Source organism: Photinus pyralis, unplaced genomic scaffold (assembly GCF_008802855.1).
Source record: "Photinus pyralis isolate 1611_PpyrPB1 unplaced genomic scaffold, Ppyr1.3 Ppyr1.4_LG5, whole genome shotgun sequence".
NCBI lineage: Eukaryota > Metazoa > Arthropoda > Insecta > Coleoptera > Lampyridae > Photinus > Photinus pyralis.
The window spans coordinates 40,335,792-40,358,848 of NW_022170596.1; the positions used below are offsets into that span (position 1 = coordinate 40,335,792).

Here is a 23,057-nt window from a genome sequence, read left to right on the forward strand (position 1 = left end):
GGCGTCGTTGTATTACGTTGAATAATGGGTAAAGTAAAAACTGCGTACCTCTAGGTGAAATTGACTTATTCCTTATTGTCACAACGCAATCCGTGCATAAGTAATAATTTTAAGATATTTTGGTCAAATTACACGCAGTTATAAAAGAGCATTTTACAAGTTTTGGACAAAATGCACGCGGCCGCCAAATATGCATCAAGACATTTTGAAGTTTTTCGAATGGGCCTCAATATTGACTTTGTTTAAATTTCGCTCTACCTACGTCACGGATTGGAAGTATATTTGGACTGTTGCACACCTAATGAAGACCATTGCGGTGTAAATAAACGAAAATCCGAAGTTGTTACATGAGCTAGGGAATTATAGTAATCCCTGATTCTAAAAATGCCAATAAATGTTTACTGCTACTCGAATCATACCAAACCATGTAGCGGACGTATACTGTCCTTATTGACGTAAGAACCAGAAAAAATAATAGTGTATTATTTCTCAATGTAAAAAGAACCCTTATAACCATATATAAATTTGTTATTATTAGCCGCTCTTAAACAGAGGTATCGTGCACACGGGCGAACGGACGGGCGGACCACAGTACAAAAGACTATGATCTGAAGATCATTCAAGAGTGGCAAAATAGTTTCAAATAAAATATAAAAGGTTTGGTCTGCAAATGCGCAAAATATGTCCCAAATCGCATGCGCAAACCCTTTTTAAAAATGACCAATTAATTTCCTGTGGTAAAAATTTGATTCAAATGCAATAACGTATAACAAACTAACAAAAACACTTAGCTACAAAATTCGTTGTTAACCTTCAATATTAAAACCAATTAAAAAGGTCTTAAGCTTATAATCAGACACTGTTAACTGTATTTAACGTGAAACGTGTTGTTTTGTATTTAATTTCAGAAGTAAAACAGATCTAAATTAATTGAAACTAATTATTACAAACGCAGAGTTCAATGAAACCCGTAAATGGCAACGTTGCATTTTGCTACACTGCATTATATGTTAACCTAAAAGTAATAAGCGATAATTTATATTAATTTGGAAATTAAATAGTTGGAAACGGTGCTAAATCATGTAATATACACCGTGCGCCAATTTTGTCCCAAATTAAGGCGTAATTTCGCCAATTTTCGCGATTAAAAATTACAATTTGAACGAAACCTAACCTCATTTATAATCAAACAAAATTCAGTGGCGTAGGATACAAATTACCTGATCCCGGTGGGGTTCTTGTTTCAATACCACGAAAATGTACACAGTTTGGAAAATCTCTAACAATTCGACCTAAGTTGGGTGTTTTTCATATTTCGAAATGCAAAAGGAAATCGAAGTTTAGCGGCATTCGTTCGCTATTACTGTAAAATCGGTGTAATACGCAGATAGACGCGTCGTGATTTTGCGACTTCCATTCGAGTTAATTTCATTTAATTAGACCTTTATTGTTTTGTATGTAATTGATTTTGGTTAAAATTCTTTGAAGCAAGTGCGATTGTTGTAAGAAAGCCGTTTTTAAAGCGTATTTTGGATTTAAAAGTTTCCCCTTGCACATGCGTCACCACTGACTTTCGGCACCGTTTGTTCAATGGCTGACATTTCTAGTGAAGAATCGCTTACACGCCATATTTACAGCTGAAGAAACGTTGAGTATTTTGAGTGGAAAAAAAATTATTTGTATTAAATTGACGTTTAATTAGAGTTATTTTTTGGTAATTACAGTTAATGAAGTTGATGTAGAAATGTGGAATCCGTCTAGTGTGCAAGGTATGTCTATATTACACAATTACTATTTCCTTGTACATCAGTGTTAGTTTTAACAATATTTAAGTTATTGTGCTACTTAGGACTTATTTACTAACGTATGTAGGGGAGTCTATTGTTACACAAAGAAATATTCGCAATGTGTACCTCTTTATAAGGTTAGATTGTACTTGTAGCATTTATTGCTTCAATTGAAGCTGTCTTTTGTTGCAAATCACCTCAATCTGCAACTTCAACCGCTTGTGTTTTCAACGTTTTTCAGTGTTTTGGTAGATGATCACTTCACAGACTCCACTGTTCAAAACTGAACAATCGTGTAACTACTTTTGTTGCTTTACAAAAGGACCTAACACGTTCCACGGTCGTTGCACGTTTTTACAATTTACATCTATCGTGACAAAGAGAGGAATTGTCGGTAAGGTAAGTCATATTTAGGTACTTTCCATTACTTGATTAAATTGAAAAGGTATAAATGGAATTGAGAATGGAATGTTACAAATTTAATGTTTACTTCTGATCAGAAACTTTGTGCCAATCTTTCAATTTCTGAAATGTCAAAGTTGGTCTCTTAGGTTCTCTGTCGGCAAATACCTGAAACAAAACCAAATTTATTGATGATAAATAACAATCGCCATCAGTCACATTGGGGTTGTTTTACAGATTTTTCAGGTTGGTCTTCCCATATTTGTTTTATGATCGTAGTTCTGATGAAATCGAGTTGAAAAATTGATTTGGTAAGCTATAGGTAGATAGGAAGGTTGTATACTTTCCACACTGCTTCTTTACCCGATCTTTGAGTATTCATTTCTGCCTCGATTTCTGCACAATTATTTTTTCAGGGGGAACGGAAAATGAAACTGGCATTTTATTTAGGTACAATCAAACAATTTTCTTTAATTTGTACATTTCCAATACCTACCCATATTCAAATTAGAACTAAGAAATATTTAAAAAATTGTTTTTTATTTTGAGACATACCACTTCTCTAAATTTTCCAAAAATCTTTTTAAAATTCCTGCACATTTTCAAAATATCCTCAACATTTAAGATTTCCGCAAAATGACATTTCTAAACAAACAAACGTTTGATACTTTCGAAACATTTGTTACACATTTTCAAAACTATTTCCACATTTGTTAATTTTTCATATCCGTTTCCAAAATTTCTAAACATTTCCACTTGAGATTTCCACAATTATCAACACTTGCAAAATATTTCTACATTTGTTTAAATTAACTGTACATTTCCAAAATTCCCTAAAACGTTTTCAAAATATTTTCTGTACATTTTCAAACATTTCTTAATCATTTGGTTTGGCATTTTCAAAACAATTCCCAAGTTTGTAAAATTTAATTTCCAATGCATTTCTGATATTTTCAAAATTACCAAAAGAGTCAACAAGTCCGTGATATCTTTGCTCTTTAGTACATAAAGAGCGTACCCAGTAAATTTCATGAAATGTTTGTCATATCTTGTATCCGGTCAAGAATTGCTGCTGTAATTTTTTTGTGTAATTTAAATTCAGTATTTCTATGTTGAAAAACACTGGGTTACCAAAGCAATTTTGGAAATCTACCTTGTCTTTTGGAGGTGTAGCTTCCAAAAAAATGTTTTTGGACATACTTGCATTCCATAATATACTAATTTTGAAACCTTAGTTTTTTTAAAAACAGTGTCATATAAAGGTTGTAGAATTCTAAGAGGGTAAATGGGTGACCTTGACCTCGACATTCAGAATTTAGAATGGGTCCCCCTAATTTTGAACTAAAGCATGTATCATCCCTACCATCATAGACCCAAGAGACCTACTCTAACCTATTTTTACTTTAATTGATAGATGTCCGATAGTAAAATTTCACAAGCTTTTCATTACTGAGTTCAAAATAAGCAAACATGCGCGGATGCGAGTCGTAATGAAGCAGATTCAAAACGAAAATCAGTAGTTACTCGCCTCCATGCACCACGCCACCACAACTCGCTTATAAAGTTATAAGATTAACAAATTTTAATTTTGTACAAATATTTTTTTAGATTTGTTTTTATTGTTATTACTTCATTATATCAATTTTTTGTTTCATTTTCTAATAAAAGAGTGACAGAAAGAATTTTCTTATTCTATTCTATTTTTGAATTGCCGCAAGTGTAATTTTGTTTGGAATGTATATTTTTTAGTTTGTTCGCTTTACTCAAATGGAACTACCGAAACTACAAAAATTATGATTTTTGCCCAAGAAAATTGCAAAATCATGGACAAAAAGGAAATAGTTATTTATATAACAAGAGCGCGAAGTTCAATTTCGCGCATTGAGACTGAAGGTATTTTGACGAGGCGAAGCCGAGTTAAAATATCAGTCAAATGCGCGAAATAACTTCGCGCTAGCGTTATATACAATATTTTTTCTACAACTGAACCGATTGTTAATTAAATTTGCTGTTTAAGTTCAACTTTGTCACGTGCGCGAAATACTTTTTTTCACTGTTGACCATTTCGCGCACGTTGTCAAGGGCAACCTTACTTATTAATTAACCGTTTAAAAATCTAGTACTTCGCGCTTCGAAATTCGTCAGAAAATGACAGGTTTTTTTGACAGTTGTAGAAAAAATTATTATAGGTTTCATTCCATGAGTGGCAAATCATTTCTTTCCTTGTGGGAAGGAACTGCATTTTGCTTCTGTGCGTTTCTAAAATTTCTTGCCCTCCTCCAAAATTTGTTAAACATTCGAAAACATTTCTGAGAGTTCGTATCACATTACCACCCTTGTAGAGGACCCCTCACAGGGTACTTATATGAAGAATACCCAAGCCAGTGACAATTTTCTTTCATAAAATTTACTTCTTAGCGATTAAACTAACTGAATTTGTTGGTAATTACCAACCAATTAAAGGTAAGTTTTTATAAAACTTCATAGAAGTGGATATTCTACCAGTGTTGTGATTATTATAGGGTGTAACATAAAAGTCTCAAAATATGCATATCACATAGTATGAAGTTTAACAATGTACATGTACAACATGTTCAATAGAAAGCTTTTCTATTTTAGATTATAAATTATGATTCGCTTATTGCAAGCGGGGTACCATTCAAAATATGGCTCAATATTACCAGGTGTTGAGTCAAAATGAGAAAACTACAGTAGAAAATTTGAGGCAGTATTATCCGAACATTATCGAAAATCAAACAGTTCAGTACGTAATAAGCCCTGAAGATCAGCAGCAGCAGTTTCAAACCCAACAGGTAATTACCTTCACTCACGTAGGGTTGCCCAAACGAATTCGTTTTCAGATCTTAGTATCTTCTGACCAAGTTATGGTAATAGAGAATCCACCGCAGCATGTAATTGTAGATCAATCGGCGGTGACGTATCAAAATCCCCAATATTTGGTACAGGAAACTTCTGGAGATTATCAAAGTCAAAATCAACCTGTTTATTATATGGAGGAAGTGGATAGCTCGAGACAAGTTCAAGTTAATCAGCAGATTCCGCAACCTACGCCGCCTATAGTTTTAAATCATCAACTACAATCAACGATACATAATGAGTTAACAATTACAAATAATTCTCCTAAGTCTAATGTTGCAGTACGACCTCCACCGCCATTACATCAAATTCAACAACCCAGAGCACCTCAAGTTCCCATTAGACACAATTTGGTACAAGTAAGTATTATGCTGAGGTAAAATAGCATGTATTTTTATAAAATAAATGGAATGATGTAAAAATATGATAAGCGTTCAATTGAACAAACTCAACAATAATATCAAAATAGAAAAATCCTTTTTTTTAACGTTATTGTTGCTCTGTGTGGTTGGAACTATTTCAAAAAAACTAACCAATACCAATTGTGCCAATGTTTTTTGTAGTTCATGTCTGAAACAAAAATCAATTGCTTTCTTACAGCGTAAGAACCCACATAAGGTCAACGTTCCCCCATCTGTTTACTGAGTGAAATACATTTTTTAGCAATCGTGATATGTAAACAAATACATTGGAAATGGTTTGGTTAAAAAAATTAAGTCAAGTACAGTTTATTAAAATTTCTGTCTGCTTCTATCACATGGAAAGAACGCATGCGCACTCTCTTACATCTATGCGTACACTACGAGCGGCTGTTAACGCCGCGTCCTTTCACACGAAACAGTTGTCGTAATTTTAAGTAGCGTGAGGGAGAGATATGTGTATATTGTCCCATGTGAAGGAGAACGACGCAGCGTAACAGCTATCGTGGTGTAGGCATTGAGTGTAAGAGAGTGCGCATGCGCTCTCTCCAGAAGCAGATAAAAATATTAATTACATTAGTTGTAAATTTAGGGTAGTCTTCCTTAATTTTTTTCGGCTACCCATTTGCAATGTGTTTGTTTCAATTAAGTTTGCTAAAAAATGTATTGCACTTGGTAAACAAATGAGAGAGGGTTGATTTTATCTTATTATAATTAGAGGCGTGTTTGATTAAAAAGTGGGAAAACTTACAGGCAAATCGATGTCATTATGTCTGTTAACATAGTACTAAGTAATAACGTTTTCAGGTAAGAGCGCCAAATCACCAAACTCATCTTTCACTTGTGTCGCAAAGACCTCAAGTGGTACAGCAACCGCCTAGACCATCACTTCAACTTCCACAAAATCAACAAAATCCTCGAAATGTAACACCTCAACATCAGATTCAGATACCATCTCAGGTAGAAAGATTTGGTATCTATTGCATCGCTTTCATGAAACCATGCATCATATGACATAGATAGCACAAGCATAGTAGGCCTAGGTGCTGGTGAACATTATCTTCTACTGCAACAATTTTCTTCGTCGTTGTGCTTTATGTAGATGTTCAACGAACGTAATGCTTGCTAGATTCTCCAATTCAGTGGTGTTGTATCTACTTGTTTTAGCTTAGCTTCATTTTGAAAGGGCACAAGAATACCAGCCACATATGCATGCAGCGGAAGCAAAATTTCTTAGGAATAGCTTGTTCTTCTCTATTATTATAAAGTGGATTGTGAAGTTATTTGTAGCAATAATAAATCTTTTTAGATTTCGTGAATTGATGTGTGTATTGCAATTTTGATTATTCTGATGTCTTGTTTTACAAAATATATAAAAAGCGGCAGTTATGGTGGTGGATCATAAGTTCGATAATTATTTCTAGTTTTCATTTTGATTTTGTGTAGTTATTGCAACTGTATTTCATGACCAAATAAGAATAGGTGTATTTCAGAGAATAATAAATATAGAGCAATTTGTTTATATAAATGGAGCCCACAGATAAGGAACGAATTACTGTTGTGGAGGTGAGACTGACTACAAAACGGATAAGGGAGATTTTTGTTTCTCTGCTCAGAGCTCTCTCTGAAATATAGCCAGTCTTATTTGTCCGTTCCATACATGTTTTATTGAATTTATATGCAACAAGATTTTGTGACTGATTTTTGAAAGCACAACAAAATATTAATATGTGTGTCTTGTTCCAGAACGAAACCGTTAACCACCCAACTGTTACATTACGTGATGGTCAAATTGTGAACCTAACAGAATATCAAAAACCTAGGACGGCAACCCCAGAGAGGTAACCTTCCGACATTGTTTATATCAATGTAAAATATTTTTTTACAGTTTAGAAAAATCTGTTTTAAATAAATTTAAATCGAGCCAACATTTAAAATCGCCTCGCGGCACGAGAGGTGGTAGAAGTAAAGCACGTAGGAATATGTCTGCACCCAATAATACAGTATCATATAGCACACCAGATGCCACACCGCAAAGATTTTTGACGCAACAGTTGAAGCATATCAATCAAAATCAACAGAAACAGTTTGCCCCCCATCAAATTCACGCGGTTATGCAACCTCAACCTGCGATTAAGCAACATCCTCAAGTGTTACAACAGCAACAACCAATACAACACCAAATCCATCAGGCGCAATATGTGCAACCTCAGTACTTAATCCAACCACCTTCCCAACATCAGTTGCACCAGCGAACTCCATTACCTGCCTACATCGCGTCTAGCCAAATTCAGCAAATCATCGGTGGGTTATTCGGGCCAATGCGTCTTTTTATTCTAGTCTTTTTTTTACAGACAGCACACCTGTCGGCGAAGAGTATTCGGATTCGATTCGCATGCTGGTGATGTTAGAAAACGGGGAGCAGAGATTAATTACGTTCACCCTGCCCAAAGAAGCTTGTACCATTCAAGAAATTTTGGAACAAGTGAGCCGAATTTTCATTTAAGCACTATACACTTATTTTATTTGTAGGTGGGTGTACCTTTTCATCCCGACACTAAAATTGAATGTACCGAAACTAACAATTGCGGAATCAATTATGTAGTGGTTGTTGGAGCTCAAGGCCAAGAGGGCAATGTAAGATTTCATTGACGAATTTCTTTTGCATTTCATGTTGATTTGGTTTAGTTATCTCAAGAAGGCGAGGTGCAAGAACAAATTCCAAAAGTAGACTCGAGCGAGGAGCAACACAAATCGTCGAGTCCCGAATCGCCAGATTTAGAGGCACCCCATTATATTCCTGGTTTACTCGCCGTGTGCAATCATTGTGGTTATACATCGGAGAACTTCCGCCGATGTTTAAGGTGTAGATATAAGCTGCCGGATGACGTAAAAACCCGACCAGCTTTAAATAGTATTGGGGCCAATGGTAAAAAACCAGATGTTTTGAAAACCCTACCTCATGTGCATGAAAAGAAGTTATCCCCAAAAACCTCTGGTAAGTAGGCTGTGAGTTTACCTTTCCTTTCTCCTTGTATCTTGATTGTTTACCTTAAAATAATGGTGATATCTTCTTTATAATTGCAGCAAACAGAAAGAAAAAATCTAAAGTGATTGATCCTGAGCCTGTGGTCCTTACTCTCAGCTCTGATGATGAGGAGAGTCAAAGCACCTCGGTTTCTGTAAGTACACCTATTTTACTTTGCAGTGCTTTTGCATAATAAAAATTAAAACAATAAATAAATATTCCTACTTTATCAAATGCCTAGGTGTCATCACTTTAACACCAGCTAAGACGTCAAATTTTATTATTTCAAAAAATAAGAATGTAAAAAGATAATTTAAGAAGACGTTTGCTATTTTTCATACTAAATCCCGTGTTTTATCTATAGTGCAGCGGAGAGAGCCGCGAAATCGTTCAAAAAATTTTTTCGGAGTAGAAAGAATTGGGACCCACACCATTTTGTTCAGAAATGTTTGAACCTTCAGAATCTCGCTTTACGACATTTTCCCGTGGTCCTGACAAAAGTTATAGGCCGCTAAAGTTGAAATTTACTCATTTTCGCGCGCGCGACTAGACCACCGAAAGTATTTATTTTCTCAGCAACTAAGCGATATACATCAATATTTCCTTTTGTAAAATGAAAGTACATTTATAGCAGAATCTAAAGCATTCATATTTACCTACCTTGTTATGCACAGTTTTTAGAAAAATGACTTCCAAAATTCGTGTAGCAGATGAAAAGTGCGCACTTTGAACTCTCATAACTTTTTATTTCACGATATCGATTTCCAATATTTATAGCTCATTCGATGCTCCAAAGCATTGTGATTATTTTATTTTCTATAACATTACCGTGAATTTTTCATAATAAAAAAGTTACGGTCATTTAAGTAAAAACCTACCGACCTCGCCGAGTCGGTAATCGCGAGTGAGACGGAGAGGGAAGGATAGTCAGCAGCGTTCGCTAAACAAGGAGCGATGCGTAAGAGATTTTACTTTACTAAGAAATTTCTCTCCGAATACCAAAACTAGCTATTTAGGCCGTTTAGTTTACAAATGCATTCCGCCGAGTTGCATTGTAAAATCTCAAACAATTCATTAACTCCATGTATCTCAGTTCTTTGGTGAAATATATAGGTACAAATAGGTACCTTTCCCTGTAAATTTTGGGGGTTACTCCACATCAGGTATCTCTTGTGCTGTGCTGTATATTGCAAGATCAGCAGTAACAACGGTATGATTTTGTCCCAAAGATTCAGGCTTGTTTTTTGATTTCACTAGACGATGGTTAGGATGGTATTGTAGCTCGCTGGTGGAGAATTCAAAAACGGCATAGGTATATTATATTGAATGGTAGATACCGGAACTTACTTAGGATTATCAGCATGTACTTAGGCTGTTAAAGTCAGTTATCTGGTCGTTATCTAGTGATAGGTAAACGAGGAATTTGGATTTCTTCTGCCGATGTATCTCGCTTTTGAAAAAGGACTGTGCGTTGAATTTTTTTCGTCTGTTTTCACAGAATATGGCCTACTTATTCTTATTCTGTGACTGTTTCCTCATTGATGTCGAAGTTATTAATGCTCGCTGTGATAAAATTATCATTTTTTATTTGACAAATTTTTGTGAAATGTAGGTAGACACCCTTAGCAGAACATGTAATATTGACGTTTACTGTACTTGTTATGCCACTGTCGGAGAACATTTTCTGACCCGAAAGACCAATTTGCAAATGAGTGTAACTTTTGTTTGAAAAATGACCTTAAGAAAAACTGTTCAACAATTTTGTACCGTATGTACCTACACAACAAACTTCGTGGAATTTTGTCAATTTTCGTTGTCCGGCCAAGAATTGCAGTGGAATTATTTTTTTCGAATTTTCAAAAACTAATTTCAGATTCAAAAACCACCAGATACCAAATTTCGTCGAAATCAACATTTTTTCGCACCCCTATTGAGGGGTGTGCCCTTTTGTGGTAGGAATTTTGAAAAATTATTTGCAAAACCGGAAAGGGCATACAGCAAAACCTATTCAAAGACTTACCACCAGTCTCTGTAACTGTTGCTGAGAAAAAAAGAAACTTTACCACTTTTTTGAGGGTGGCTCCTAAACGAATACATGGATTTTTTTTTGGGGTTGGATCCATCGTTCCTCGAAATGGGGGTTGAAATATATTGTGTGATCAAAACTCTCTAAACCTTCCCCATATAGTTTTTATTCGTTGAAGTTTTTTAAAAATAAAAGCGACTATAGTTTCGGCGTACTGCCATCATCAGGCGATGTGAAATTTAACAGGAAAACGGTAAGTTACAAACGTTGAAGACGAATAAGACGAACATGTTGTTTTTTAATTATTAACTGGCCGAAGCCAAGTGAAAAAACCTGAAGGGTGGTTAAACCGGAAAGGTTGTCCTAAGTTTCAAAACGAATTATTATCAAGCCTTGTTAAGACAACCAACCGGAGGGTTGAATTATTACATTAAAAGTTGAAAGTTGAATTTAACACATTTCAAAAGAACCGGAGGGAAAAAATAAACTTATAAAAGTTTTGAAACTATTGAGATGACTACATATTTAAATTATTTAAGTTAAGTTTAAATTCGAGATCATGCAGACGGCATGTCTAGAAATGATTGACCACCAGGTTTACCTATCACTAGATAACGACCAGATAACTGACTTTAACAGCCTAAGTACCTGCTGATAATCCTCCTAAGTAAGTTCCGGTATCTACCATTCAATATAATATACCTATGCCGTTTTTGAATTCTCCACCAGCGAGCTACAATACCATCCTAACCATCGTCTAGTGAAATCAAAAAACAAGCCTGAATCTTTGGGACAAAATCATACCGTTGTTACTGCTGATCTTGCACAGCACAAGAGATACCTAATGTGGAGTAACCCCCAAAATTTACAGAGAAAGGTACCTATTTGTACCTATATATTTCACCAAAGAACTGAGATACATGGAGTTAATGAATTGTTTGAGATTTTACAATGCAACTCGGCGGAATGCGTTTGTAAACTAAACGGCCTAAATAGCTAGTTTTGGTATTCGGAGAGAAATTTCTTAGTAAAGTAAAATCTCTTACGCATCGCTCCTTGTTTAGCGAACGCTGCTGACTATTCTTCCCTCTCCGTCTCACTCGCGATTACCGACTCGGCGAGGTCGGTAGGTTTTTACTTAAATGACCGTAACTTTTTTATTATGAAAAATTCAATTCAACTCATGTATAAAAAATCGCATAAGCCGCAGTGAAATTGTCACTTTGACAGCGGCAAAAGTTACCTGCAACTTTTCCAGCGACAAATGCACTAGTGGTTTTTTCACTTATTCATTTTCGAACCAATTATCGCATTATCCTTTCCCATATGACTAGTTTGACGTCTGTCAGTAATTGATTAGTTATGTGAATTTCTTGTTCGTTAAATTGTCCTGCCGAATTACACTCGAGGTTTGTATTTAAACCGAGTAAATTTGTGTTGTTGCAATTCAAATCTGTTGCCTTTTAGCAATTGAACTCGAAAAACTGTCAACCTAAAAATGCTCCACCTGCGGTGTCGCATTTTTATTAGTTGACAGTTTTTCTCGTCTAATTGCTAGGCAACAGATTTTCATTACCTAAACAACCCAAATTTACTCGGTAAAATACAAACCTCTTGTGCAATTATAAGTGAAAAATTCACGGTAATGTTATAGAAAATAAAATAATCACAATGCTTTGGAGCATCGAATGAGCTATAAATATTGGAAATCGATATCGTGAAATAAAAAGTTATGAGAGTTCAAAGTGCGCACCTTTCATCTGCTACACGAATTTTGGAAGTTGACGGTCATTTTTCTAAAAACTGTGCATAACAAGGTAGGTAAATTGAATGCTTTAGATTCTGCTATAAATGTACTTTCATTTTACAAAAGGAATGATTGATGTATATCGCTTAGTTGCTGAAGGCCGCTTTACATACTGCAATTCTTCATGCAAGACCATGCAATACGCAATAAAACTTGCCCAGAAGCATGCGCGTTTGAGAAACAGCTGATTCATTTTGGCAATTCACTTGCAATTGCAGGTTAGCGGTCGCGCGCGATTTTTATTGCACTTGCACGTGATATTTTGGGGGAAAGTATTGACAACGCCAGGTTCTAGAATTCCCAAACGTTGAAACTAGACTTTGTTTTACTATTACTACACAAATTGAAGCTGCGACTGCCTTTTTTCGATTAAAGTGTCTATTCATTTTTACTCAAAACGCATTCAGAATTATAACAACACCTGATGAATTTTGAATAGATAAAGCTTTTAGTTCAATTTTAAATGCGAATGTTGGTAACAAACTATTGCAAAAAGAAAATTGCCGCGTGTAAAACCAAAGTGCAATAATTATTGCATGTACAGTATTTTTGCAATTAAACTTGCTGCAACTGTATTGCACAAAGAATTGCAGTATGTAAAGCGGCCTTGAGAAAATAAATACTTTCGGTGGTCTAGTCGCGCCCGCGAAAATGAGTAAATTTCAACTTTAGCGGCCTATAACTTTTGTCAGGACCACGGGAAAATGTTGTAAAGCGAGATTCTGAAGGTTCAAACATTTCTGAACAAAATGGTGTGGGTCCCAATTCTTTCTACTCCGAAAAAAAAAACTACCTCAAATAAGCGAGTTAGCGCCGGCTCTCCGCTGCACTACTACCCTTTATCCGTCTGTCTGTCTGTACCACTACTAGTGAATTGGTCGATTTTAAGAAAACAAAATTGATAAAAAGTAAAATACATTCTATCAATTTTTTGGTAACTTTTAGTTACTGTTTGTGTCACAAATTACTGTCATCAAGTTCTTTTTCAGGAGGAATTTTGTTATGCACAGGTGGACAAACCATACATTTGGGTTGGTAACACAAAATATATTATAAAAAATAAATTGACAAATGTAAACACTTTCAATTATTGTTTTAATTTAAGTATTTAAAATTGACCTAAAATTGGCACGTGTAATTTAAGCGTAAACTGTTGCAAAAATTCTAATTAAAATTTTTCAAAACTCATAAAATTAAAAATGTAATAACTTAGTTCTGAAATATTTATGTAATATGCCAATATTACTGTGTCTAGCATGGGGATTTCCGAAACCATAGAAGATATGATGATGGTCAAATTAGGAAAAAGTTGCGCATTTAAGCAGTTATTGACATCCTTTAAAGAAAGCCAGAAAATTCCGATTACTTCAGAAGATATGCCAGAAAAACCAGAATTTCCCGATTTGGTTTTCATTTTTTTCCGATGTTTGAACAAATAGAACAAAATAAAAATCACTTTTTCATTTCCACTTTTTGAGCTCTACAAGACACCATTGAGATACAACGTTTCGTTTCGGAGAAATCATCATCAACTTTATTCTCTTATATGGCCTGTAAAAAAAAGTACACGCTGTATTGATTTTTATTACTAATACAATGATATACGGCACACAAAAAGAAACAAAGGTTGCAAACTGTTGGTTTCAATAGAATAGTGCATCTGTGCACAACACCTTAATCGTTAGAGAATACCTATCGACAAATTTTGATAGGTATTCTCGCATGATTGGGGCGTTGTGCGCGGGTGCACCATCCTGTTGAAACAAACAGTTTCCATTTCGAACTTTTTTTTTTGTGTACTATACTTACATCGTAATTCGTACATTCGTAATAAAAAATGCTACTCAATACAGTATGTACGTTTTTTACGGGGCATATAAAAAAATAAAATCGAAACGAAACGTATTAAAGATCTCTCCATGTTGTCTTGGACAACTCAAAAAGTGGCAATGAGAAGATGTTACCATGACGAATAAAATAAAAACAAAATCCGCAAATTTCGGTTTTTCTGGCATATCTTCGAAATTTTCTGGTATTCTTTACAGCATGGCGATAACTGTGTAATTTCGCATCTTTTCCTTAATCTGACTATCATCGTACCTTGTCTGGTTTCCGAGATCCCCTTGATAGACATCATATTGGACACACTGTATACATATAGATAAACACAAAATAATTAAACTAAAGGATTAACATGGTTGAGATAAACGTCTAAGGTGTCATCAAAGGGCTTCAAAAATGATTTGCAAAAATGAAAATGTTATTAGGTGTAAAGATTTTGGCGTAGGGAGAAAGAAATTTAGCATTTCTATAGGCATGCTAACATTTTTTTATTATTTCCAGGAGACTGATGAAATTATTAGGAAGCTCAATAACTCGTCTGTTACTTTAAGTGCTATTAAAAAAGAGCCATCCACAAACGATATTAAGCAGAATACATCTGAGAATGAACCTTCATATGCAGTTAAAGGTAAGGGTTTACAAATAGCTCCATTGTATTTATTTGATTTGTCAGAAAAAAAAAAGAGAAAGAAAGCTACTGACACCTTTCTAGCATTCCCTTCCGGGTTAAGTGTGTTCACATTTTCAGGTGGCGGTAAAGATGATAATGCAGATAATCAGAATTTGATCACAACACTGAGTTGTAGAACGATCAGGATCGGTTCTTATAAATGTTTTCCATCTGGAGAGGTAAGTGCAAAGTGGGATTCGCCCTTTTTCATTAAGTTTCTCTGTCCTCTTAGGTCCTTCTTAAATCTCAAGAACTGGTTTTACGCGTACCAGTTCCTAACGATCCTAATACTGTCAAAAAATTGGTGATAGAGAAGAAGAATGTAGTAAAAGTTTTAGTTAATTTTAACAAATCGTTGCCTGTTGTTTTTTATTATGTTGACGAAATGGTCGGGGAGTACATTAGAGAAGAATTGGGAATGGTCGAGGGTGGTGATCGATATTTTGATCCCTTATCATCTGAGGAGTCTTTCAAAAGAATTACTCTCCTTCTTGACATTGTTCCTGAGGCCACTAAAGGGATTATGAGAACTATTTACGATTTTAATAAACCCAATAAGATTATTGATGAGTTGACCTCTTACGAAGCAAATGATATTCTACTTAAGACTTGTCCTAAGGAATTAAGTAAAGTTATAGCTAGTTCAGGGTAGGCTCTCCAGTTATGCTTTTTCTCGTTTACAACTTTCAATTCCAGCTATCACGATATTAAGCCTCTCTTTATATACCCCCCAGGAAAAGGAGGATTATCCATTAATACAGAAGATTACCTGTGTTTAGCACAGGATCAGTTCCTAAATGATGTGATTATTGATTTTTATTTAAAATACTTAGTTTTAAATTTACCCGAGGTCCTACAACAGAAAGTGCATGTGTTTTCGACCTTCTTTTATAAGCGCCTGACAACCAAACCAGTGAAAGCTTCAAGGTATTGCTTCGTATTTTTTAAACAGGAACTTATTGAGTTGTTACAGACGTACCCATCCTGCCGAACTGGATCCTGTATTAACTCCAGCACAAAAGCGCCACGCTCGCGTTGAAAAATGGACAAAAAGTGTGAATTTGTTCGAAAAAGATTTCATAATAATACCCATCAATGAGAATTGTCATTGGTTTTTGGCGATTGTCTGCTTTCCTGGTATGACTGGTTGTATTACTTGGGATGGCAATACAATCAGTGTATCACCGAAACAGAAAAAAAAAAGTAAGTACCTACCACTGTTATCGTCTCCATTTACCTCATAATCAATTTTAGAAAAACTAAGCACCACTACCATAGGAAATGTAACAATTACAACTGTAGGCAAGGAGAAAATTCCAGAATTTGATGATTGTGACGCTAGCGACAAGGATGAGGCTGAAGGGGATGAAAGTGAACTGGACTCTGATATTGACAGTGATGAATCGGAAACACTCCAATTGTCACAGACGCCCATTTCCAACAAGCGGCAACCTATCAAGCAGTAGGTAGTACTGTGCCATTTGTATTAATAATCGCTTTATGTTTTAGAGCTAGCATTCTTATATTTGATTCCCTAGCTGGTGCAAGTAGAGCTAGAGTTGTGGCAACCCTTCGCGATTATCTTTCATGTGAATACAAGGCTAAAATGGGTGTTGATAAAGTTTTTAATAAAGACGTTATTAAGGGTAGTTGCCCAAAAGTTCCTCAGCAAACTAATTTTACAGATTGTGGACTGTATTTGTTACAGTATGTCGAGTCTTTTTTCAAAGTAAGTATCTGCGTAAGTAATGTAGTCTCGAAACATGGTCCTTGTTTACGCAAGTTCAATCTTTAAAAAATTGCTTGATATTATAGTGTGTAAGTTACAAAAACCACAATTTACGACCTTTTAGCCACATTAAAATGCATATGGGGTAAACAAAATCAATTTATCCAATTTGTAGGGTGCTATGTTGCCAAGTACATAAGTATTAGCACCACTAATAGCACTATTACGTTGTGTTCACTTTAGTACATGCCATTGCGTTTATTTTTCATGCAATGAGCGTACATCATTGCCTTTGTCCCTATTTATAATTTTTTTTACAAGAATTTTGCAGCGCCATCTATCAACCAATAGCTAAAGTTGTGAATTCCAATCTGTGGTTTGAAACAAATTACAATACTTAATTAGCCTAAAATTATTTGCAATTGGTGACCTAGCGTCAAGGTGTGCCAGAAAGCCTTCAAATACGCTTGTCTAACGCAGTGTCCTACGTGAGCGGCAACACGCGGTCGACGCTGCAGTCGCGGCGTAAAGGGCAAACGCGACCAGAGCGTCCTACGTGCAAGCATCGAACATAAAGTGATGCAATGTTGAAGCTCTGCTCAAGTACGGGTAAACTAAAGTTAACATAATAATGGAATGATATGAACATGTTTGCAGCAATGATATTCCTATTTATACAGAGTATTCCAAAAAAGTAACTGTATAACCTGTTATTAATGAAGTTATTTATGTATGCAATAAGTATTCCCCAAGCTTTATTGATCCATTCTGTGTATATGTTACCGGCAAACTGCGAAATCCGGCATTTTGCAAAATCCCTAAGTATTTTGCGAAATGGCCAATGCAGCAGGCAAAGTGATAAATGGAACTCGAGTTCGCACTTCTCCTGCCTCTCTTTAGGGATTTCGCAAAATGCCTAAACGTTCAGGCAAAGTGAGAATGCTCGGATATTTTCCACAGATTGCGCGTACGGGGTGCCAAACGTAAAACCGTCGCGTTAGTACTTTCCCCCATCTGATATATTCTCCATAGTAAATCCAAAGCTTGACTCAACAGAATACTTATAGATGAAATGCAGTCTAAACGTGAGCGCAATATTTCGCGAGTACTTAAATAACATCCCAATCGTCGCGTCGTTTACCATCCAATGGCAACGCTGTATGCGCCATCTGTGGGAAATGACGAAGCCTTCGCACTTTGCCTGCATGTTTAGGCATTTCGCGAAATCCCTAATAGTCCAGTCAAATAAGAAAAAATAAAAACATTAATCGGTAAAGATCTGAAATTTTGGTACACATGTTCATTAGTGTTCCCCATTGGACATACTAAAAGTCCCCGTCAAAATCTGTTGCGCTCGAGGCACCATCCTGGAAAAAAGGAGCAGTTTTTCAGTTTCTTGCCTATATATCGGCAACAATTATTGATACGGAAAAATAGTTCAGATAAAAAATATAGTTTATTAAATTGCCCATAAAAAAGCATATTAACATTTTTCTGTATGCCCAATACTTTAGCTATAATCGGACATCGAATAGGGAATCAAGTATCCTGAGCTCTCGAAACAGTTGCGCAGATATTTTTTTACAACTTTTTACAAATCATTAAAAATTCATTGAAAATTCTACCAGTATTTCTTATATATGCGAAGTCGTCGCACTCAAGCTTGGTATGAGACACGTTTAGTAAGGTTTCTCATAAAACTCTCTCTCAATAGAACTTTCATCTTCAATGTGAGCACTGAGTGTCCGAACAGGGTCAAGGTCATTCTGAAGGTCTGATAACGATGTCGGTTTTAATATCTCTCACTAGCAGGCACGTTATACTTATGCAGATAAGGGCGTTCTTCAGCTTCAGAAATCATTTCGTTGCTCCAACTCTTTTACACATTTTCGCTTACCTTTTTGAAAAAAACATGATGTATCATCAAACATTATGTCATTGGTAGAATGCTTTATCGCACGACGATTCTGTTCATTTTTTGGCTCTATTACAGCTATCGATGTAGTCATAAAAAAGACGGCCTCCTATAATATTACGATACGGGGCCTAAACGCGTTCTGACGTATTCAACGTGAGATTACAGCTAAAGTACTGGAGATACAAAAAAAATGTAAATACTCTTTTTTATAGGGAATTTAGTAAACTATATTTTTCATGTAAACTATTTCTTCGTGTCAGTAATAATTGCCGAGACATGGGCAAAAAACTGGAAAAGTGTACCGTTTTTCCAAGATGGCGTCTCGAGCGCAACAGATTTTGACAGGGACTTTTAATATGTTCAATAGAAAGTCCCAATAAATGTGTATACCAAAATTCAGATCTTTACCAATTAATGTTTTTATTTGTCCAAAATTGCGCTAATTTGACTGGACTATAAAGAGAGGCAGGCAAAGTGCGAACTGCAGCTCCGTTTCTCACTTTGCCTGTTGCATTCGTCATTTCGCGAAATGCCTAGGCATTTTGCAAAATGTCGGATTTCTCAGTTTGCCGGTGACATATATATTTTTTTACATTTTTTTATAACGCCATCTATGCACCACTAGCCCAATTAGTAAGTTCATTTATGTGGTTTGCAACGTGACCAAATGAATCAAATGTAATTTCGCGGGAATATTTTTGAAATTTTATACAAATTCATGTACAATCTTAATCTTACTAGGATAGTTGTAAACGTACGATTTCGTACGCAGTTAATTTATCACGTCCTGTATATTTTTAAATTACAACGTACAACGCCATCTATGAACCATTAATCCAAATTGTAGATTCTGATTTGTGGTTTGTTACTTAAATGACAATGTAGGCACAATTCTAGTATTATTCCTTTTTTGAATCACGTAATGATGGTTTTGGTCTCAAAATGTAATCTGAAAATTGAATAAAAAGAAATGTGAACTAGAAATGTATTAACTTGCTTCCATTATGATAGTGCAACTGATATCTGCATAGTTACTTCTTAAAAGCATCATTTGTGCTGTGTTTGCTGAATGTATAAATTCATTTTTTTACTGCAACTTAGCATATACAAGGTGTTTCCAAATAATGGCCAAACTTTTAAATATTTAAGACGTTTGGCTCAGGATAAAGATACCATTTTTCAATGAAAATCTTATAACTGGTACCTATAATGTATGCTGATTTTATATTTGCTGGCATTCTAGATATTTTTACACAGAATCCAGTGCTGTAGTAAAATTTTTGAACACCCTGCATATCTTGTCATTTCGTCATTTTTTGCATTCTTTGTCTTAATTACATTGATATATCATAACCTATATTTTTTTTAATGTTAGCCAAGAACCAAAAATTAAAACCTATTTGTGTACTGTTTTTAAATAGTAGGCCATGGATTCATGGAGATTTTAGGTTGTGATACATCAATGTAATCAGGAAAACGAATGCAAATAATTGACGTTAAGATATATAGGGTGTTGCGCATGCATAAGCCCAATTTTTAGCCATCTACTTTTTAAACCTACTGCTAGATTTACTAATATTACAAATATCTGCAGTTACAAGTTTTTTGAACTATCTTAAATAACAAACTTGAAAAGTGCAAACATTGTTCAACAAAATTTTGTCTTAGTTATCCACCATATGTATCGCCACTTATTACATAAAAAAAACCGCAGCCTTCTACAAGGTTCAAGTGCTGAGATCTTAAACCCTCAGACGGACCGCCTGAATTCCGAGAATTTCAGCAGTCGGTTAGATTCCGAGTTTCCATAAGCTAAGCATAGACCTTAGGTCGCCTAGTTTTATACCATCAAAATGCTGATGTTTTGCTTGAGTAATTTTTTTTTCATGTTAAAAAATGACATGTACAATTTGTTCTGTTCTTCACTCGATGTTTCATTCTAGTTCAACTTCCAGTTGTCAAGTATAAAAAAGTTGAGATGGATCAACCTATAATAAGGTCAATATGTGTGTGGTTGTTTTTAAGTTTGGCCTGATGAAGCATTGTAAGTAAACCACACCTTGTAGAAAAGAAAAACAATGGAATCATGTAAATATTTTACCACAGTGATATTTGTGTATAACAATGCTTCGGAGTTCTGTGAAACAATTGATGAAACATATTTTCATTTTTATACAGTATACAAGGTTGACAAATTGACTACAATATGAATGCATAAATGTATATTACTTTTTGAAATCTATTTGTGACATTTGTATGTAAACAGAGCTGGAAAATATTTTCTGAATCAATGGTGGAATGTCAAGTGAAAATAAACAATTTTAAGTGAAAATGTAATCGGCTTCAATTTAGTGTATGATGCGATAACAACAGTCCACACTGTGTTTGTGTGCTTTGATTATCTCTTTACTTCTGCCTGAGCTTCAACAGGCCACTCTATATATTTTTTTAATAATTTTTAACAGCGCCATCTGTGTACCAGTAGTCCAAGTTATAATCTCAGGCCTGTGGTTTGCAACTTAGTTACACTTTTGTGGTAACATCATGAATGCATACCTATACAGTATCATCAGTGTGTAGAACCAATGTATGGTTTGTAACTTAAATATGCACAGCATACTTTCGTTTTTCATGTCAGGTATTGAATAATTTTGAAGTATGGTAAATCAAGCACAGCATTGATTGTATTTAACTTGTAATCCATTACAGAACTGCACTTTTTTAATAATTGAGTTGTCAACTGACACTGTTTTAAGAGATACCAAAGCATTTCTCATCAGCTTTCCATAATGCCTGTTAATTTTTTGCAAAGTGAGAGACACTGAAATTAACAGGATATTGTTTCGTATTTTTATGCTTTTGTAAGTGAAAGAAATTGTTACTGACCTATTGCAGGCACAATGTTGGCTAAAAGATCTCATTTAGATTAAAATAAAAATTGGTTATTTAAGGCATTAAGTGGAATGATAAGTTAAATTTTTTTTAGACCCCAATAAAGGACTATCATGTGCCAATTAAAGAAGTAACACATTGGTTTGATGAGTTTGTTGTAACAAAAAAAAGAGAAGACATTTCGTTATTAATAAAAGATCTTATGTTGAAATATGATAAAGATTTGGATATTCTACCAGTGATATCATTTCCAACACTTGATGGTAAATCTCTACACCCTTTGACTTTTGGATCTATTAATTGCAATTATGTTTCTGTTTAGGTAAACTTGTGCAAAGAGATGAAGAAGATGAGGAGTTCATGAATGACGAACTTGAAGAGGAATTGGAAGAGGAGGATTATTTGCCGGAAGACAGTAGCGAAGTGAGTGATTCTCATAATGACAGTACTGAAACCCACGCAGAGCAACAGATAGAAGATGAATCACCAGCAGCAGTAACGACACCAATTACCAATCCAATACGCATCAATTTAAACAATTCCAAACGTAAAGAGGAACAACAAGAGCCTGTTGCCAATAAAGGTAGAGATGGCTTCATCGAAGAAGCAATATCTGACCAATTTTTAAAGCCTGATATGAGCGAAACAGGTAGCAGTAGTAGTAGTCGAGAGACTCTGTCTTATTTAAAAGCAAAACGAATAAATAGACACAAAAGCCTTTCCACAATTGATACAAAAAGATTTAAATCGTCTGATGACTAAATAAACGTTTTCCGTTAGTTAATACGAAAATATTTATTAGTAATTTTTTTCATTTACACAAAGCTTGAGTTTCTATACTGTATAATAGCTAATTTAATCTGTACATAGCGTAGATCTAGAGAACGTGTAATGATACCGATCACTTTTGTTAGCGATACAATAATTGTGTAGTACTGAACGTTTATATTATACAGCTTCAACAAATATGATGAATAATAATAAGTAATTTAATTATTTCCCACTATTAAACCCCTAAAACAGCATATAAGCATTGTTTATTCATGCCTAAACAATGATATAAGGTATCTCATGTATTTATTTTAATTGTACTTTTAGGGTTTTTATGACAAGTTTAAATGATAACTTTTTGTATTATATATTTCATAGGCTGTATATATCTATTAGTAATTAAACGAAAACTACGTTAGCTGTATTACTTCTTTACCCGGTTAAATCACTCATTTAGTTATATTTCTGTTTAAGATTTAGTAAGTTAAGTTTAGTTATTGTTGGGAATGTATTGGTATCCCTGAAATAAAAAATGTCAAAAAAGTAAGGTTATGTTGGATTTAATCTTCATATCTTCTTGTTTGGCTCAAGCAGCTCAAATGGTGTAGTTGTTACCGTATATAGGTAATACACATATAATTGGTGTTTTTTTAAAAAGAATTTTGACTTGCATACGTTGGTTCACAACTTGTTTATGGGACATAAGTATTCTGATGTGTCACTGTTACTCAAAAAGCGCGGGAAGTTTAAATTGTTTTCCTACTAATTCTAGAACCATATTGTCATGCCAATGGGATGGAATATGAGAGTGAGTCAAGCTAAAATACGCGTTAGTGGAAGAAGGCTTTGCTTCACTACGCTCGTTTGCGGGATTCGCGTGGCGCATTTT

The 23,057-nt window shown here is 34.9% G+C and overlaps 1 protein-coding gene across 4 annotated transcripts; it reads left to right on the forward strand.

The window, feature by feature from the left end:
• Positions 1 to 1,409: 1,409 nt before the first annotated feature.
• On the forward strand, positions 1,410 to 22,712 carry LOC116172807. 4 transcript variants are annotated; one of them, XM_031490088.1, is made up of 20 exons: positions 1,410 to 1,769; positions 2,029 to 2,186; positions 4,809 to 5,002; positions 5,051 to 5,425; positions 6,293 to 6,445; positions 7,232 to 7,326; positions 7,374 to 7,789; positions 7,840 to 7,970; positions 8,018 to 8,122; positions 8,174 to 8,483; positions 8,573 to 8,667; positions 14,690 to 14,816; positions 14,937 to 15,037; positions 15,091 to 15,506; positions 15,555 to 15,785; positions 15,832 to 16,061; positions 16,113 to 16,320; positions 16,368 to 16,587; positions 21,492 to 21,660; positions 21,720 to 22,712. In XM_031490088.1, the coding sequence occupies exons 3-20, from the start codon at positions 4,856 to 4,858 to the stop codon at positions 22,157 to 22,159; spliced, it is 3,969 nt and encodes a 1,322-aa protein (XP_031345948.1). In that variant the 5' UTR covers positions 1,410 to 1,769; positions 2,029 to 2,186; positions 4,809 to 4,855; the 3' UTR covers positions 22,160 to 22,712. The 4 variants fall into 4 exon arrangements, with proteins under 4 accessions (XP_031345948.1, XP_031345947.1, XP_031345949.1 ...); XM_031490087.1 differs by lacking the exon at positions 2,029 to 2,186; XM_031490089.1 differs by lacking the exon at positions 2,029 to 2,186 and having other exon boundaries at positions 14,949 to 15,037.
• Positions 22,713 to 23,057: the final 345 nt, after the last annotated feature.

Coding starts and splice junctions, on each gene's coding strand:
- LOC116172807 (XM_031490088.1), top strand. CDS start 4,856: ATGGCTCAATATTACCAGGTGTTGAGTCAAAATGAGAAAACTACAGTA. Junction 7,790..7,839: donor CCAAATTCAGCAAATCATCG/GTGGGTTATTCG, acceptor TTTTTTTTACAG/ACAGCACACCTGTCGGCGAA. Junction 15,507..15,554: donor AAAGTTATAGCTAGTTCAGG/GTAGGCTCTCCA, acceptor TTTCAATTCCAG/CTATCACGATATTAAGCCTC.